We start from the raw sequence: 18,018 nt of genomic DNA on the forward strand, positions 1-18,018 counted from the left end.
AGTTCTTTTTTCTAGTAAGGATGATGGAGCATGTTCTTCATTGTGGAACATTTTAAAGATAATTCTGTGTTACTATTTTTTTTTAATTAAGTACAGAAGTATTTAAGTATTTTTTAAGAAAAAAAGAATTTTAGGTCTGGAGTTTTTATTTTTTTCTGAGCTAAACCTTTTGAACACTGAATTCATACCAACAAATATACCCAAGAATGGCACCCTGATGGTGGCTCAATCTAGTGTTGGAAGTGTACATTCAACAGCAGTAATTTAGTTTTTAGAATGATAGAGAGATATAAATTTTCCTTCTTCCTTTGTATATCTCCATAGGAGTGATTCAGTTGAAGATCACTTTTGGGCAAAAAGAATTCTTGGATATTTTGGTTAAAGAATTCAATTTTTTAATTAAATATAAGAGGTTTTTTATTACTACAAATAAGCATTTTTTTTTCTCAAAATTCAGTCTTTATCACTCTTTCCCCAAAGTTGTACTTTTGGAGCCTTGCAGTGGTCCATGTATTTTAAAACCTTACATGTGGGTGTTTTCACAAACAGTCTCACTGCTGTGCAGTATCTGAAGGAACCAAGATCTGATTGTTCATAATGCTATTTCTTTGTACTCTTCCGTAATATTCAGGTGAACTGGATGATCATTTGATGCCAGTTGGTAAAGAAACGGTTAAATATGAGGAGGAACTCGATTTACATGATGAAGAAGAAACCAGTGTTCCAGGAAGGCCAGGCTCTACAAAACGAAGACAGTGCTATCCTAAAGCCGTTAGTATCACTTACTGCTGTCCAGATCTCTGATCTAATGCTTTATGTACTCATAAGGCAGAATTGCCAACTCTTAATCTTAGCTGATGAGAAATTTTTAGAAGTCCTGTATTTACTTTGGTGTTCTAATTCTGTGGAAGCCTGCAGTGCTACCTGAGTTTATGGTACCACATGCTTTGGAAGCATGCCTGTAAGCTCAGAGAACATTCACTTTCTGTAGGGCTTGTTGGCAAATACTTACTTACCTAGTATGAAAATAACTGTGAGGAAAATAGTCTTGCATTAATAATCTGTAAAATCTTTACCTTACTACTGGCTTTCAGGATAAATAATTGAACACTGAAGATGTGCCCTGGGCTAAATACAGAAATATGTTTGGAGGTTTTTTTTTTTGGGTGCCTGGTTTAGTTTGGCAAGTTTAGTGGTTGAACACAAAATTTCATAATTCCTGGCTTAAATCTTAGAATATCAAATAAGTGTACCTGTAATTTCTAAATATTATACTTAATATTATACTTGATCTATTGAAAGGGTCACACAAGAAAATACAGCTCTATGTTAAGTAATGTAGTCACAGTCTGTTTCAACAGGTTTCAACCACACCAGCTTGTAAAATTTAACTTCTTAAATGGTGTTTGTGGGGGAATTGGAAATACTTCAAGAGAAAATGGAGAAAAGAAGTTTTGTAAGAGTATATTGCAACTACTCTGGAACCTTCCTTTTTCCTTTGCAGTTATTACAGGTTCTGTCTAAGGTCCTTTGAATAGGACAGGTAACTCGTATAGAATCTGATAATCTTTACATATTACAAAGATGCACAGTTTGCAATTTTGCACAGTATTTCTTGTTACAAGGGCTTTTCTCTGTCCTTTTCTCTCACTAGTGATTGTTGGAATAGGGGTGATTCATAAAATGTGAGATTATGGTATCTCATTCAGAGGAGTTGATTTGTCAAGTGATGCATCATTCTTTCTCAGTTATTTCTTTTTTAATAGGGAGTCTAAGAATACTTTCCCTTGCCTCTATCCCAGCTTCTCACATCTGGAAAAGAAGCTTTGGCAAATGTTTAAGGTCTGCAAGATCCTCTTGGGTTTAATGTAGTTATTAAATTTATGAGTAATTTTCCATTAAGCCAAGACCATAGTTTTACTGCAGTGTAACTTTAAAATCCAGGACTACATGTGTTGCAATTTAGTTTTAGATAAACAGGAGGATCATTTTGAGACCTGCAAAGTAATGAACTTCTACCAAACATAAAGCATGGTTTCTTAATGTCTATGACAAATACGAGCAGCAGAATTAAAAGTGCTTGTGGCTGTTGGGAGTATTCACATCTGCCAGCTAGAGCTGTAATGACAAAATTCATACAGTGTAGTGCCTGGGCAAAGGGACAGTGTATTGAATTGTATTTATGTGTTTGTCCCAAGTGTATCAAAACATTTTTGATACTTGTAAATAATTCTACTGGAAAAATAATCTGTATTAATGAAGCTGTAAGTTCAGTCAAGTTTTTTTTTTTTTTTCTTTGAGTATGCACACTTTCCCTTTTACCTTTTTTTTCCTGTTCTACTGTTAAGTTCCAAAGGTCTTGGACATAAAATGTGCTCTATTGTAACTGGTTAATTGTAGACATTTGCATTTAAAAAAAAAAAGGTTTATTTCAATCTGTCTAAAGTGAGGACAGGCATGTTTTGCCTCCATCCACTACAGCAGAAAGGAACGTTCTAAGCATACCCGAAAGCAAGATTAAAGTACAAACAAGGTTAAATGGTGTGATCCAAAGCAATAATACAAGTTTATATTTTATAAAAGAGGAAGGAAAGAGAGAAAATAGAAAAGTAGGAGAATGCCCAGAATAATTATGAGAAGCACAGGAAAGCGGCTACCACTACCTTGGGTCCAATGCTGGCTTACGGAGTGCAATGTGTCTCTCTCTGGTGAAGTCCCTCCCAGAGCTCACAGTCTTTCCAGTGAAGCAGCTGAGCCATGGCAGCAGGACCAGCACTGGGTGGTAGGGGCCACAAGCAGTCACAGGGCAGTGTAGGACAGCCCAGACAGCAAAGATTCCAGCACTATGTAGATTTGGAAGCGCCTGTGGCAGGTTGGGCACTTGCTTATAGAGGATTTTGAGAGTTGGCAACAACATGTCCACCTCATAAACTTCATTGGCTAGCTGTCCTGATGTATCAAAACTCTGCTACTTGCTTGCTTGATGTATCAATTACAAGCTTTTTAATAATTTTCTAAAAAGGCACTTAATTTTCTAAAACAAAGCAGTTTCTCAGGCTTTTGTTAGAGGCAATTTTAAACTTGATTTTTCAAACCTTAATCTTTAAAGAAGCAATGGAGACACATTCCTTACTTTTCACGACATGCCACCCTGTGGTTCTCCATTGCCTTGAGGAACAAGTACAGCAAGCATAGGGGGAAAGCAAGATGCATAAACATGTTATCATGCATATAACCAGGCTAGTGCCAACAATTAAAAACACAAATCCAGTGGTAGCTGCAACTCCTGATTTGTGCTAACCACTTTCCCCATCCTGTAAGCTCTAAAGACTTTAGGAGGGTAGTGACCCATGATCTAGGTTCTGATCCATCAAATCAGTCTTGTGTTTGCATAGACTGAAATACTTCTCCAGCTTGATCACTTACTTCTTTCATCTTAGGTCATGCCTCCTCAATGGAGGATGAGGCATTATGGATGGTAATGCAAGGACACTCAGTTACAAGGGAGAACATGCTGGAATCAATACCCCTTTGTTTTTCAAGTAGTCAGTAACTGGGGTGATCCGTACTTGCTCCCAAGGGTAAGGGCTAAGGCTTGACGTTGGTTACAAGGGAGGGAGGAAGAGTTGGCCTACCTAATAGGCACGGATGGTGAGTTTCTTTCCCAAACGCCCAGGTTTTTCCTTCTTCATCAGTCCACGACTGTCTCTCAGGTGGTCCAGTCATAATAAATTTGTAGGGAAGTGTCCCTGAAGTATTAGAGTTTCAATCTCTTTCTCCTTCCCCAGCAACCAGCACATTACCTTAGCAATCTTTTGAGGCTGGGCATATTCAAAAGCACCCACCACCAATATACCTTTATTTGAGGGGATGATTCCATGAAGAGGCATCTTCAACTTTGAGGGCAGACATTTGAGCTCCAGTATCTACTAGAAAAGTTACAGGAACTTTATGGGGACCAATAGAATAGGTTGTTAGTAAGTCTTCTTATGAAAAGCTACCCTCTGTCCCCCAGCTCACCTACTGAGGACAAAGGAAACCTCATGGCTGCCATGCCAGGCTGCTGGCCAAACATTTTTGTTTAAGAAAGAAAACACTGCTTGAGCTCAGAATATTATTTTTTTGTTCCTTATTTTTAGCAATGTGTTTCCAAATAAACCTAAGAGGACTTACTCAAAGAATAATAATTAGGTGAACTTTGCTGATTTTTATAATGTTAATGTTTTTTCTTTTTTTGATTTTTTTTCAGATTCCAGAGTGTTTGAGGGATAGTTATCCCAAACCTGATCAGCCCTGTTACTTGTATGTAATAGGAATGGTGTTAACGACTCCTCTACCTGATGAGCTCAACTTCAGGAGACGAAAGCTATATCCTCCTGAGGATACAACAAGATGTTTTGGCATATTGACAGCCAAACCTATACCTCAAGTAAGAAACCTATTTCCTCTCCTTATTCTGCATGCCTTGCAACCTGTTATTTTCCACTTACTCCCTACCCAACAGAGTGAAGAGTTGGAAATGACCATAAATTATGCTTGTATTAAGTAACCTCCAGAAAATAAGCAACACAATCCATCCAGTCAAGTCACCACTTCTTTTTCTGTCTTTAGGGATGGGACCATCTATTTTTGCTGAACTTTCGGTTTAGAAATTTAGTGTTTTGCATTGGCAAATTCAACATCTCCCTCCTTTTTTGTGTGAGGTATGATAGGAGTAGATACAGCTATGGAGGTGGCCTGCACTGCATTACCTTATCTATACAAAAGCTAATGTAACGAATTCTCTTAGCATTCCTAGTCTGCAGCAGCAGCAGAAAAAGTGGGCTGTTTTAATTGAAATCGGCACCTCTTTCTTCGGAAAAATTTTAATAGGCATTTTCTGTTGGTGAGACTCAGCTGAGAAGGATTTTTTCAAATTGTATTTTCTGCTGTCCACATAAGAAGATGTTACAGGAATATTGCTGATTTTCACATTTCTTACTTCATAATAGAAAATATTCCTTTTCTACTTGGCTTTTATAAAGAGAAGAGCTGTAAAACACAAGGAGAACTATTAAAAAAACCAAATCCGTCACTCTTTAACATTCAGAGTCTCATCTGTAATTGAAGGGTCATCACAGTTCAAAATTCTGATCCTATTTGTTCCGATTTGCTGTAGGGGTCAGTCAAGCATTACCTCAGAATCTGCACTAAACAGATAGTACTCTGTAAAGGAATCCCACATTGGATTTTCTTTTGTGATTTCTTTTGATTTTGTTCTTGTTTAGATTCCTCACTTTCCTGTGTATACTCGCTCTGGAGAGGTTACAATATCCATTGAGCTTAAGAAATCTGGTTTTACTCTGTCTCTGCAAATGCTTGAGCTGATAACACGACTCCACCAGTACATTTTTTCACATATTCTTCGTCTTGAGAAACCTGCACTAGAGTTCAAACCTACAGAAGCTGATTCAGCCTATTGTGTTCTACCTCTAAATGTTGGTAAGAACAAAAATTTTGTAATTCACAGCTTGTCAGAAAAGTTCAGCCTAGAAAACTGAGTTATGCATTTTCCTTTTTAAGTTGATGACTCCAGCACTTTGGACATTGACTTTAAGTTTATGGAAGACATTGAGAAATCTGAGGCACGTACAGGCATTCCCAGTACACAATATACAAAAGAAATGCCTTTTATTTTCAAGTTAGAAGATTACCAGGATGCAGTTATCATTCCACGGTGAGTAGTCTACATAGTGTAGGTGTGTACCTGTTGTATTTATACAAACACTTGTAATAAGGGCATGTTAAAGCTGCAGCAGAATTGCTTTTTAAGAACTGTATCCTGTTAGTCTGAAGGTATGTGATAGCATTTCAAATAAGTTAAAGATTTTTTAAATCAGTAGTTAATCTTATATTAGTAGGATTTAAGTGTTTAGGTATCTCAAGATTCATTATGTTTTTATAAGGAATAGCAGAGCTCACTACAAAACTTAAAAAGTATCTGATAAAACACCACAACTTCATCAAGAAGTGGTTTACTGAAACTATTCTTAGTTTGGAAGATTGCATGGGAGTCCTGTTCTCTGGTTACTGCTTATGCACACCAAAGGCCTGCTAAAGGAAGGTATCATGGGTAGGTTGGTAGATGGGAGAATTACAAGTGATGAAGACCATTGAATAGAATCTTTATATTGAGTGATAGTCATTTTATGGACTGGATATGCAAAGTTTCTCAAGAATTGGTAGGCTTTGTGGCAGCTTAATTATTCCCTGTGGACCAACTGGTTTGTGCTATACCTAGTGTAATATAAACAATGGTACTTGCTGAATATATAGAGAGGATAAATTTAAGTTTAAACTTTGTTTTTTGGCCTCATCTGTCTCAGACTTTTTTTTTTGAAAAAAAATTTAGTGTGTAAAATTTTTTAGGGATACTATTTGTTTAGAGTTTCTATTTAGATATTTCAGTAGAAAATTGAATGATAGATGCAGCAGGTCAAAGTGTGAAATAACTTAATATGCAAATCTAATTGTTCAATATTGTTTTCATTATTTTTTAAATTATTATTATTATTATTTTCCAGGCATGTTTATCACCATAGTTTCCAATGAGCCTTTGTAGCCACAAAAAAGATGTTGCCACAGTCTGGCTTTAATTTTAATATTCTGCCTGTAATTCAAGAATGTCCTTGAAAGGCTTGTGAATTTACCTTGCTATGTGTTTGAGGTTTTGTATTTTAACTTTATTTAGAGGATGACTTGGTTAAAATGCCAGTTTAGACATGAGGTAGTACAATCTTTGTATGCAGAGGAACTCAGTTTCTACTGATGTAGAATACCACATTGGAGACCAGATGCTAAAAAGCCAAATTATCAAACTTAATTGTTAGGTGTTTTGAATTAAGAAATCATCATTTTTAGCAGCTCTGTTGTCCAGAGCTTGATTTTGTATTATATATTGAAGACCTAAATCCTCCATTTAATTTGAATGTTTATTTTGTAGAGGGAATTTCACAGATCATAGGTTAACTTTATTCATCTTTGTCTTAAAGCACATTTCTCATTTAGCATTTGTGTTAGCTAGATAAATGATTTCTACAACAAAAAGAACCCTCATTAACTAAAAATCTCAAGTGCATTCTTTAAATGTTAATCTCCTGACCATGTTGGAACATGAACTTAACAAAAACTTTACTGTAATGCCAAAATATTATTTTTTTTAGATACCGAAATTTTGATCAGCCTCATCGATTCTACGTAGCTGATGTATACACTGATCTTACTCCACTCAGTAAATTCCCTTCCCCTGAATATGAAACTTTTGCTGAATATTATAAAACGAAGTATAATCTTGACCTTACCAATCTTAACCAGCCACTGCTGGATGTGGACCACACATCTTCAAGGTAACAACAGTGATATTTTGTGTCTGATGTTTGTAGTTTGACAGTAAAGTGCCTTTTTTTTTTATTTAAAATATGATATAAAGCTGAGGGTGTCTGTCTTCCAACATAATTACTGATTTTTTTTTTTTTCTTGAGAGATACTTAGCTTGTGTAACAAGAACCATGAATTGAATCTGTTTTTTCCCAGGGGTAATGGTGCTGTCACTTCACAGTGCTTTGAAGTTGACTATTAAGAAACTTAAGAAAGTTTAGGCTAGTAAGTTTTAATCACTAATTATGTACTTACACCACAGTATTTTCACATGGTTTTTAGACTTAATCTTTTGACTCCTCGCCATTTGAATCAGAAGGGAAAAGCACTTCCACTAAGCAGTGCTGAGAAGAGGAAAGCAAAGTGGGAAAGTTTGCAGAATAAACAGGTAAAATAGAAGCATCTAATTCAAGTGGATTCTCTTAATAGTGATCTGATGGCTACCTTTACAAGGAATATTCTTTTCTTCCCCCTTCTCTCCCAGATACTGGTTCCTGAGCTCTGTGCTATACATCCTATTCCAGCATCATTGTGGAGGAAAGCAGTTTGCCTCCCCAGCATCCTTTACCGCCTGCACTGCCTTTTGACAGCAGAGGAACTAAGAGCTCAAACAGCCACTGATGCTGGTGTAGGGGTTAAATCACTTCCTGCAGATTTCAGGCATGTATTTTTTCAATAGGTATTTTTCAATATGATGTCTAATTTACAAGCTGGAAACAATTATTACTGCATGAATTATGAATGTGGTAACTCTTGTTTAACTCGTGGCACTTCTCAGTGAAACATGGTTTAAAAATATTTGACTGTGAGAAGTGAAGTTACATGTTGCAGTCGCTGTTCTTTTCAATAGGCTGTGGCTCTTTTTAAACATGTATGTGCATTGTCTTCCGCTAATTTTTTTTGTTAACAAACCTCCTGTTTATCTTTACAGATATCCTAACTTGGACTTTGGATGGAAAAAGTCTATTGACAGCAAGTCCTTCATCTCTCTTCCTAACTCCTCTGTAGTAGAGAATGAAAATTACTGTAAGCACAGCACAATTGTAGTCCCTGAAAATGCTGCACATCAAGGTGCTAATAGAACCTCTTCTGCAGAAAACCATGACCAAATGTCTGTGAGTTACAGAACATTGCTCAATGAGTCACCCAGTAAACTCCAAATTGATGTCTCGGTAGAACTTGCAGCAATTAATGGTGTTTCTTATAATAAAAATCTTGCCAATGGCAATTGTGATTTAGTTAACAGAGACTTTTGCCAAGGAAATCAGCTGAATTACTGCAGGCAGGACATACCTGTACAACCAACTACCTCATATCCCATTCAGAATTTATACAACAGTGAGAACCAGCCCAAGCCCAGCAATGAATGTACTCTACCGAGTAATAAATACCTTGATGGAAATGCTAACAGATCTACCTCAGATGGATGCCCCATAATGGCAGTGACCACCAGTACTTCAAAAGCTATTAATCTTTCAAAAGACAGAGCAGATTCTGAAAAGAGCCCTTGCAGTGGGTACTCCTCAAAAACTCTCGGTCCTAATCCTGGTCTCATTCTTCAAGCTTTGACTCTTTCAAATGCTAGTGATGGATTTAACCTGGAGCGGCTAGAGATGCTTGGTGATTCATTTTTAAAGCATGCCATCACTACGTACTTGTTTTGCACTTACCCTGATGCTCATGAGGGACGGCTGTCGTACATGAGAAGCAAAAAAGTGAGTAGAAACAATCCAGTCATACTGTGTGAAAGGCATGCTGTAACAAGCCATATAAATGAAATTTTTGCCAGAAGGTTGAATGTGAACAAGTTGATTTAATTCCACAGCTTTGTTCATTATACATTGAGTATCATGCATATTAGGAATAAAAATGCAGGTCTGTTGGCTTAATGTTGCCATAACTGTGATTGATTGAAACTGTTTTCTGCAGTTCAATTTGAAATCTAAACCGGCTGATGACGGATTGAATGAAACTAAAAGTTCTGGTCTGTGAGAACATTTGGTGCACTGAACTTCTAGAGCTGTATTGAGTAGAAGCTCTTTAACAGCACTGCTTGAATGAAGGATTGAATTAGCAGCACAGAGCCTTAGTTTGCATCTTTACTTGACCTTTCCTTTGTTTCCTCAAGAAGAGATTCCCTTTGAAATTTTTAGCGTCTTACTTAAAAATGAAACAAAGAAATCTTATAGAATTTTTTTGCAACAAAACTTGTGAAAGTATTTTAGAGTAAATGTAAACAGTAAGGAGCAGAGTTGTTAGTTCTGCTGCTGCTAGAAAAATCAACCGTGAAAACTTTTGTTTGTTTTGTTTTTACTTCCAAATGAATGTGATAATTTCAATTAAATGCCAAGGCATTGACTGTTGACCTCTAATAAAATGAATCATTCTGAAAATGAAATGATTGTATAGTTTAATCTTGGAAAATAAGGAGGGAAAAATTGTGTAGTTTAACTTTGGAAAATAAATTGCATAGTTCAAATTAAAGAAGTGATTGAATATTAAAGTTCAAATTTCAAGACTTTAAAATATGCAAAGTGCATTTAAAAAGAGAAAAAAAGATCAGTGGTTGATAGTTAAAAAGGAAAAGGAAATATATTTGTATCTGAGAATGCTTTTTTTCCCTTCCCTTTAAAATACTTATAATCATTTTAGAGGCTATCAAAATAGCATCTGGATTATGACGTAATAAGTGTTATATGGAACTGTTTTAGCACTTTCTGCTGCCGAGGTTTAGGTCAATAGGTATATAAATAAGAATTTTTCATTCCAAATGTGGTCTGAATGATGATTATTTATACTTATAATAAATGGCACATGTACAGGTTCTATTTACTATTATTATTTACTATTATTTTAAAAGTAGCAATTAGTTTGTTTTGTGAGGAGAATGTAATATATTACATTTCTTTAATTGAAACAGTCACGCCTAATATGCTTGGCCTCAAAAAAAAAAAAAAAAGATGTGTATCTTGCTTTCAGTTGGTTCTACTGTATTATGAAAGCTGAACTTCCTTTTGAGAGTGGGAGAAAATGCATAATAATATGAGATTCAGCTTGACACGTAACATTTTTTTGCTCCTTTTGCCTTTTAGCCTATTTATGTAAATATATGTCCAAAGGTTTATCAGAATGTTCTTTTTAAAGGTCAGCAACTGTAACTTGTATCGTCTTGGAAAAAAGAAGGGACTGCCAAGTCGCATGGTGGTGTCGATTTTTGATCCCCCAGTCAATTGGCTTCCTCCTGGTTACATAGTAAATCAGGACAAGAGCAACACTGAGAAGTGGGAGAAAGATGAAATGGTATGAATTTATTTAACTATGTTGATGAGTAATTATTTGTGTATCTATATTCTTTCACCCCTACCTCATCCCACCACTCCCAGTTATTTTGCCGTTTTCAGCAAAGAAAAGATAAGTCTGTATATTTCTTTTCTTTCTAAAACTTCTCAGTAAGAAAATGAGAGGAAAACTGATTCTAACCAGAACCCGAAATAAGGAAATTCATTGCACATCATCCAGTATTGAGCGTAGATATTAATGGAGAAGCAGAGAAGAAAAGCTTTTCTGCTGATATTTAGCCTGCTCCCAGGAGTTTTTCAGAAGTTTCTGTTGAAAATTTTAAATGGTATTATCATCACTACTTTAGCTGTAATATGTTCAGGAAGAATACTGTCTGCTTTTTAATAATGAGTCCACCTTTATAGAATACATGAAAAAGAGTTGCTATTTTTCATAGTGCTGAGGCAGATTGAAGAGTAGAACTGTCTTGAGATAATGTTCAATATTGATGGCTGGTGGCTACACCATGGGTATGACTGAGAGCTGCTTCTCATGTCAAATACAGTGCTGGCTTAAGCTCTCTCACTGACATCCTCACTGTCTTATCAAACACTTCACAATGACAAATCTTAATGAGGAAAGGTTCATACTATTTTCTGACATTCTAGGAGTAGAAGGACATATTCAGAAATACCAGCAATCACAGCAGTCAGTAACATGACCTTGAAGTGTTTCAGACTGGTTTGGAGTTCAGGGGAAGGAAGTGGAAGGACATCTTTCTTTTTTCCCCATTCTGAAGACCACACTCAGATTGTAGAACCACCAGGGGGCACATGAGAGTACTGTTAGGTGGATGTACTGTGCAAATAAATGTTTATTGCAGAATAAAACAACCTGATTATTGTGGTTCTGTACTGTGCCAAGATTTCATTTCAGAGAGACTTCCTGCTGTACCTTTCTGGCAAATGAGATAGTACGTTTAGGACTGGAGCTAATTGTTGCTTTTTAAAAGGTTTCAGTTTTCGACAACATTTCAGTGTTTGCTTCCTCTGTGATAGTTGCTGTTTATTTGTAAATAAAACGTAGGGTTTCAGACAAAAATGCAGAGAATGATGCAACTAAATAGTGGGGGTGGGGAGGGTTGTGCCAAGTAGATATTTTGCTTTCCTGGATGTAAATTTAATTCTCCATCCATGGGCTGATGATCTATTACTGAAAATAGAGATCTCATTATGACAAATTATTACTAAAATATAGTAGTCAAATGTTAGTATTTATCGAGTTTTATTAAGAGGAAGAATCTTTATTCATTCATTTTATCAGATGGCTGATTTCCAAAAGAGCATTAAAAAAGAACTAAACGTGTATTTTGAGTCACTTTTTAATTGGCAATAACTTCCTGAAAGTTAGTCAGGTATTATTGAAGAAAAAAATCATTCTTTTGGGGTTCATTGTTGTTTTTTTTTTAAATGTTAATGACTAAATAATTAAGGATCAGAATTGCTTTCTTTTTCCTTTAGCCACTGCTCATCCTTATCCCTTAGATTTTTTTTCTAATGTACAAGAAGTAATGTACAGACAATGTTAGGATAGTTCATGTCCTGCTACTTAAAATTTCATTCTAAGAAACTTGTGAATGAAACCACAGTAAAAATTTATAATTTGTTCCATCTTTGTAAAAACAGATGCGAAAATCTGTTTTGGAGCATCCATATAGACATGTCTCATTCAGAGACTTTTTTTATTTCAATAGTAAATGTGATGGGTGGTGTGTAACAAGAAGAAAGCAGTGCTTGTCCTTGTTGGGACTGGTTAAATTAATCTTATTTTAAGTTTTATATTACTACAAGTATCTAAAATAACTATCTCAGATCCAGTTTTGATATCTCTTTCTGATCAGTTTAAGTTACAGAAGTCCCTGCTGTGTGTATGTAAGATAGGGAATTACAGCAGCAGGAACTCTTTCTGCAGAATGTCTAAACTAAGAACTTCTATAGCTTCTTTTTTTTTCCTCTCCTGTGATTACTAAACTTGACTAAGCCTGGTCCATCCTGATGAGGAACACTGAGATCTCTTTGATCCTTAGGCAGTTTTAAGAGCTGCGCAGTGCCCCTTACAGCTGCCACCCATCCGCACCTCTGGATGGGTGTGCATTTTGCCCAAAGGGAAGCATCCCCCCCCACCCCATGGTATCATCTGGTTCACAGATTCGCAGGATTAGTGACTGAGCCCTACAATACAACATCCATAGGTTCAGGGCAGATAAATTCACTTGATTCAAAATGTTGTTGTTTCACTTGATTCAAAATGTTGTTGGCTTTCATGACCCAGTCCAGGAAAGTGCTTTCAATCTGATCTTGCTCCTATCAAATTCAGGGGCAGAATTCCTGCTGACATCAGTGTTGAGCTTGTTAATAGTCCTTTGATGTTAGGAAGACTACCAGTGCATTTAACTAATATGTTTAAGTACTTTCCTGGATAGGGGCCATGGCAAATTGCAAAGATTTATATAGTTTGGGAATATTTGTGTTCAATTTTTAATTTATGTCAATCCATACCAATTTGTTCATTATGAGGAGGGAAAAGACATAAGATGTCATTAATTTTGCTGTTGTGGGTGTATATGTAAGTATTAGAAAATTGATGACAATTTTGCCTTCTCTTTTATTAGTTAGGGCTAGTAGTATAGCCTGTAAAAAAAAAAAACAAAAAAAAACCAACGACAAACTGAAAAAACCCTACTAAATGCATTTTCCATGTAGAAAGATGTAGAAAAAATGTTCAAAATTGCATTCATTCAACATTTGTACTAGCCTTACTTAGTAGCTTGAGAGAAGGATGCACCTGGACCTTTCTTATGCTTCCTAAAATTTGTTAATTTAGAATTTTCTGTTGTTTACTTTGGTGCACAAGTGTATAATGTTTAGCGAGTATAAAGTTCAGTGTGTGTGCCTCACGTTCAAGTACAAGCACAGGTTCCTACAAAATTAGTAATAAGGAGTTTGTATTCCAGGACAGTTATGCCAATCCTTGTGGAAGTTGAGGTTGTATTGTGCATCTGATCAGACAATGTACTTAGGAACATAAAAAAATCAGTATTGTTATTAGAAGATACTTCTCAAATCCTGCTTTTCTGATCTTTCTGCAGTAAAAGTGTCTTGTTTCCCTCTTCAGCACTGCTTTTTTTGTGTTCTTTCACAGACAAAGGAAAACATGTTGGCTAATGGTAAACTTGATGATTATAATGATGATGAAGAGAATGAAGACCTAATGTGGAGGTTGCCCAAGGAAGAAACAGACTTTGAAGATGATTTTCTGGAGTATGATCAGGAGCATATCAAATTCATTGATAATATGTTAATGGGATCAGGGGCTTTTGTGAAGAAAATTTCACTCTCACACTTTTCAACCACTGATTCAAACTATGAATGGAAAGCACCCAAAAAGTCATCCATGGGTAATGTTCAGTGTTCATCAGATTTTGATGATTTTGACTATAGCTCTTGGGATGCTATGTGCTATCTGGATCCTAGCAAGGCTGTTGAAGAGGATGATTTTGTAGTGGGCTTCTGGAATCCATCAGAAGAAAACTGTGGTGTTGATGCAGGAAAACAGTCGATCTCCTATGACTTGCATACAGAGCAGTGTATTGCTGACAAGAGCATTGCAGACTGTGTGGAAGCCCTGTTGGGCTGCTATCTGACCAGCTGTGGTGAAAGAGCTGCTCAGCTTTTCCTGTGTTCATTGGGGCTGAAGGTGCTCCCTGTAATTAAAAAGGCTGATTGGGAAGGCACTCTGTGTGCTACCAGAGAGAACTGTAACAGTGAGCAGAAAAACCTTTCCCCAAATTCTGTTGCTGCTTCTGTAGTTAATTCAGAGCCTTCTCTGTGTAAAGACCTGGAGTATGGCTGTTTGAAGATTCCACCAAGGTGTATGTTTGATCACCCAGATGCTGAAAAAACCCTAAATCACCTTATTTCTGGTTTTGAAAACTTTGAGAAGAAAATAAATTACAGTTTTAAGAACAAGGCTTATCTTCTTCAGGCATTTACTCATGCCTCTTACCATTATAATACCATTACTGGTAAGTTGTTTTCAAAAAGCTCTATAGTTTTTTCTCCATATTGCAAAAGCAAGAGAAGTAGTATCTTGTGTATGTCCATGTATAGACTTTTTTTAGACATCACATGTTACAATAGTCTTGGAATAAAGTATCTTAAAAATAGTATTTTACTTACTGTTTAGAGGGGGATACTTGTTCTATTTGTATCTCAGTGATTATTCCTATTTTGACTTGATGCAGATAAAGTATATTTACTGAGGCCTAACCAAGTTTCAAGAAACAGCATCAGTGATAAATGCTCTATCACTAGCTGTGTATCAATGACATTAGATCCTCATTTAATGGAAATAAGTTCTTGTAGAACTCTGGAAAACTGCCATGTACTTCAGGAAATAGCAGTCATATTTTCCAAATATATTTAGCAAATTTGTTCTGTAATTGAATCTCAAGAATGTTATACTTTGTACTTCTGAAGGTGAACTGTAGACTACAGCTTTTATTAGCTGAATAATCTATAGGAGTGCAGAATGTGGAGACTTCCCTTTGAAGCTGTGAATTCAAAGTCTTAATATAAGTCTGGGCATTTTATTGAGTAAATATTTAAAGTCAAAGTTTGAAGTAATTGACTAAAACAGACTAAATATTAGTTTCAGATTAACATTTAATGTTTCTGTACATGATCTCATAAAAGATTTTACAGCAGTAGAATTTTGTATTTCTGTGATCTTTAATTGCTCTTGCTTATACTAATTGATGTAATATTTGTTCATTCTAAAACCTGCATGCATTTTCCTACAAAAATATGCAATCAAAAGCAAACCATGGTAAAATTCCAACCCTATTTGTAGTGATTGGCAAATTTCTTTGCAGTCAGCAGTCTGAATTTTTCCCCACAGTGAATTGGGCCCTTATTCCAAGGAATGAGAAAGCTCTGCTTTCATTAAAGAAACAAGTAATTTTTAAATGCTACTACACTGAGAATCAGTTCTGACAAAACACAGAAGCGCTCCTTTGGTTTTTCGTTGTAAGGGATATTACCCACATATGTATTTTACTTTTTACAAATATTTCACAAAGCATATTGAAAGTAAATGATTTCTTTATTTTTAGCATACATAAATATATATACACACCACCAGAAACCTTGAAGCATTAAAAATAGTTTAAATTACATTGTTGAAACTGTATGAAAACTTGTGATTTCATTTCTGTTTACGAAGTGAGACAACTGTAAATAGCTGTTACCTGTAGCTTTTTCTCTTTAGTGTGTAGCTAGAAGTTGAGATCTGGCAGTGTCATAGGTTCAGCTTAGTGCTAGTCAGTTTACTCTCCTGGTAACTTCTTCAGTAGTTTGTCTTCTTCCTTCTCAACCTGTATTTGCATTCAAGAGGGTTTTGTGTTCTAAAAGAGGGTTCTAAAAATAGATGTTCTTAGCTGTCTGTTCCCATGGCCCCTGTCAACTGTCAAAAAAGCAAAGGCTTGACAATTTTAATTTCCAGTTTAAAAGACATATTCTAAATAGGGATCTTTGTTGAAGGTGTCCTAATGTGTGGCAAATCAGACAAAAAAACTCAGGTTTTGTGTTCCCCTGCTCTTAATACATTGATTTTTATATTAATTGGTTTTGCTTTTTAAATATTTTTTTAAGTTTTAACTGTTACAGTGTTCAGATCAGCCTGCTGGCAGAATATCTTAAATTTACTTTTTGATGTTTCTCAGCGTGTGAAGATCTTGAGTAAAAGCATTAATTGATTATAAACACAGCTGTTTTTCTAGCCTACCAAATTAATGTTTTGTTAAAAAAATGCTTTTTTTATTAGATATAGCTCCTGCTTTTACTGATTTCTTTTTTTTTTTTTTTTTAGTATTCATTAGCAAGCTCTCTAAACATAAGGATACTTCTTTTAAAAAACAGATTGTCTTCTCTGACCATTGGTTAGTTTGTAGAATTTACATGGCACTGTACCAAACTTCTTATCCAGAAAACCTGGAAAAATGTGTGTGTTAAACTTAATTGTGGTGTTGTACATTCTTTTATTTCCAATGCTTTAAGATTGTTACCAGCGCTTAGAATTCCTGGGAGATGCAATTTTGGACTACCTCATAACCAAGCACCTTTATGAAGACCCGCGGCAACACTCTCCAGGAGTTCTTACTGACCTACGATCTGCTCTAGTCAATAATACCATTTTTGCATCATTAGCTGTAAAGTATGACTACCACAAGTACTTCAAAGCTGTCTCTCCTGAACTGTTTCATGTTATTGATGACTTTGTGCAGTTTCAAATGGAAAAGAATGAAATGCAAGGAATGGATTCTGAGGTTAGTGGAAGTAGAAGAAATATATTCAGTATCTGATTTGAAGCATGTCACTGGATTTCTTAGCATTTTTGTAATGCTTTGTGCACACAGCAGCCAAACAAGCAGGCTCCCAGTAATAAAAGGATGCAATGTGCAAAGTAAAATACAGCCTTCAGAAAGTATAAAATCAATTAGAATTTACAGAAATTAGTTAATTTGAAAGCTTTTTGCCTCTAGGTTTTTCTGCCACTTGATTTTAGTTGTTTTGCTCTTGTGTTGTTAGAACAATATGGAGCACACACTTAGCTTGCTGCTTTCACCAACTGATAGGAAGCATTACTATAACATGAAATTGTGGTGAAGAGTTGCTAAATTATGTAGTGCTGACTCAGGGTAGGATATCTGTACAACACCATGAACAAAGTTACCTTGGCACAATGCTGGGATTATTAAATGTAGTACACTGACAAGGGATTTCTGCTTTTTTTGCTTATGATTTCTACTGGAGGAGATGTTCCTGCACTATACATTGAATAATAAATATGTCACTGAAATTTTGATAGTATAAATTACTTTATATTAGAAGGTTAAACTCTTATCTCTCTTGCTTTCTCCACAATATGAATGAAAAGGCTAGGAAGTTATTTTCAGAGCTTACTGTGTTGTTTTTTGCTTTGTTCAGTTTTTGCAAGTATGCAAAAAGAAACTTTCACCAAAGTTGCAACCAAATTGTCTGATAGCTGTTTCAAATAAAATCCTTGTTTCACTCTCCCTATGCCTGCTCCCTATCTTGGTCTGGCACTGAATTACTGAAACTTATTTCATCGTTTAATGTAAGAGTCTTTGTTTCTGCAGTTCATGCCAGCTAGACTGGTTTCCATGTGTATCTCCACGTCATCTGCTTTTCTGTTTTTTCAAATCTCACTCATGAAACATCTGTCCCTTGCCTTACAGCTCTT

The 18,018-nt window shown here is 35.7% G+C and overlaps 1 protein-coding gene across 1 annotated transcript in view; it reads left to right on the forward strand.

The window, feature by feature from the left end:
* DICER1 (dicer 1, ribonuclease III) overlaps positions 1-18,018 on the forward strand; it is a 66,157-nt gene that overhangs the window by 41,590 nt on the left and 6,549 nt on the right. Inside the window, exons 16-26 of the mRNA XM_053979846.1 lie at positions 632-771; positions 4,250-4,429; positions 5,268-5,481; positions 5,563-5,716; positions 7,203-7,385; positions 7,699-7,804; positions 7,901-8,076; positions 8,348-9,131; positions 10,561-10,716; positions 13,897-14,779; positions 16,812-17,080. Of these exons, the coding sequence (XP_053835821.1) occupies positions 632-771; positions 4,250-4,429; positions 5,268-5,481; positions 5,563-5,716; positions 7,203-7,385; positions 7,699-7,804; positions 7,901-8,076; positions 8,348-9,131; positions 10,561-10,716; positions 13,897-14,779; positions 16,812-17,080 (3,245 nt within the window). The remainder of the gene's footprint in view (positions 1-631; positions 772-4,249; positions 4,430-5,267; positions 5,482-5,562; positions 5,717-7,202; positions 7,386-7,698; positions 7,805-7,900; positions 8,077-8,347; positions 9,132-10,560; positions 10,717-13,896; positions 14,780-16,811; positions 17,081-18,018) is intronic.

Source organism: Vidua macroura, chromosome 6, assembly GCF_024509145.1.
Source record: "Vidua macroura isolate BioBank_ID:100142 chromosome 6, ASM2450914v1, whole genome shotgun sequence".
In the NCBI taxonomy this organism is placed as follows: Eukaryota; Metazoa; Chordata; class Aves; order Passeriformes; family Viduidae; genus Vidua; species Vidua macroura.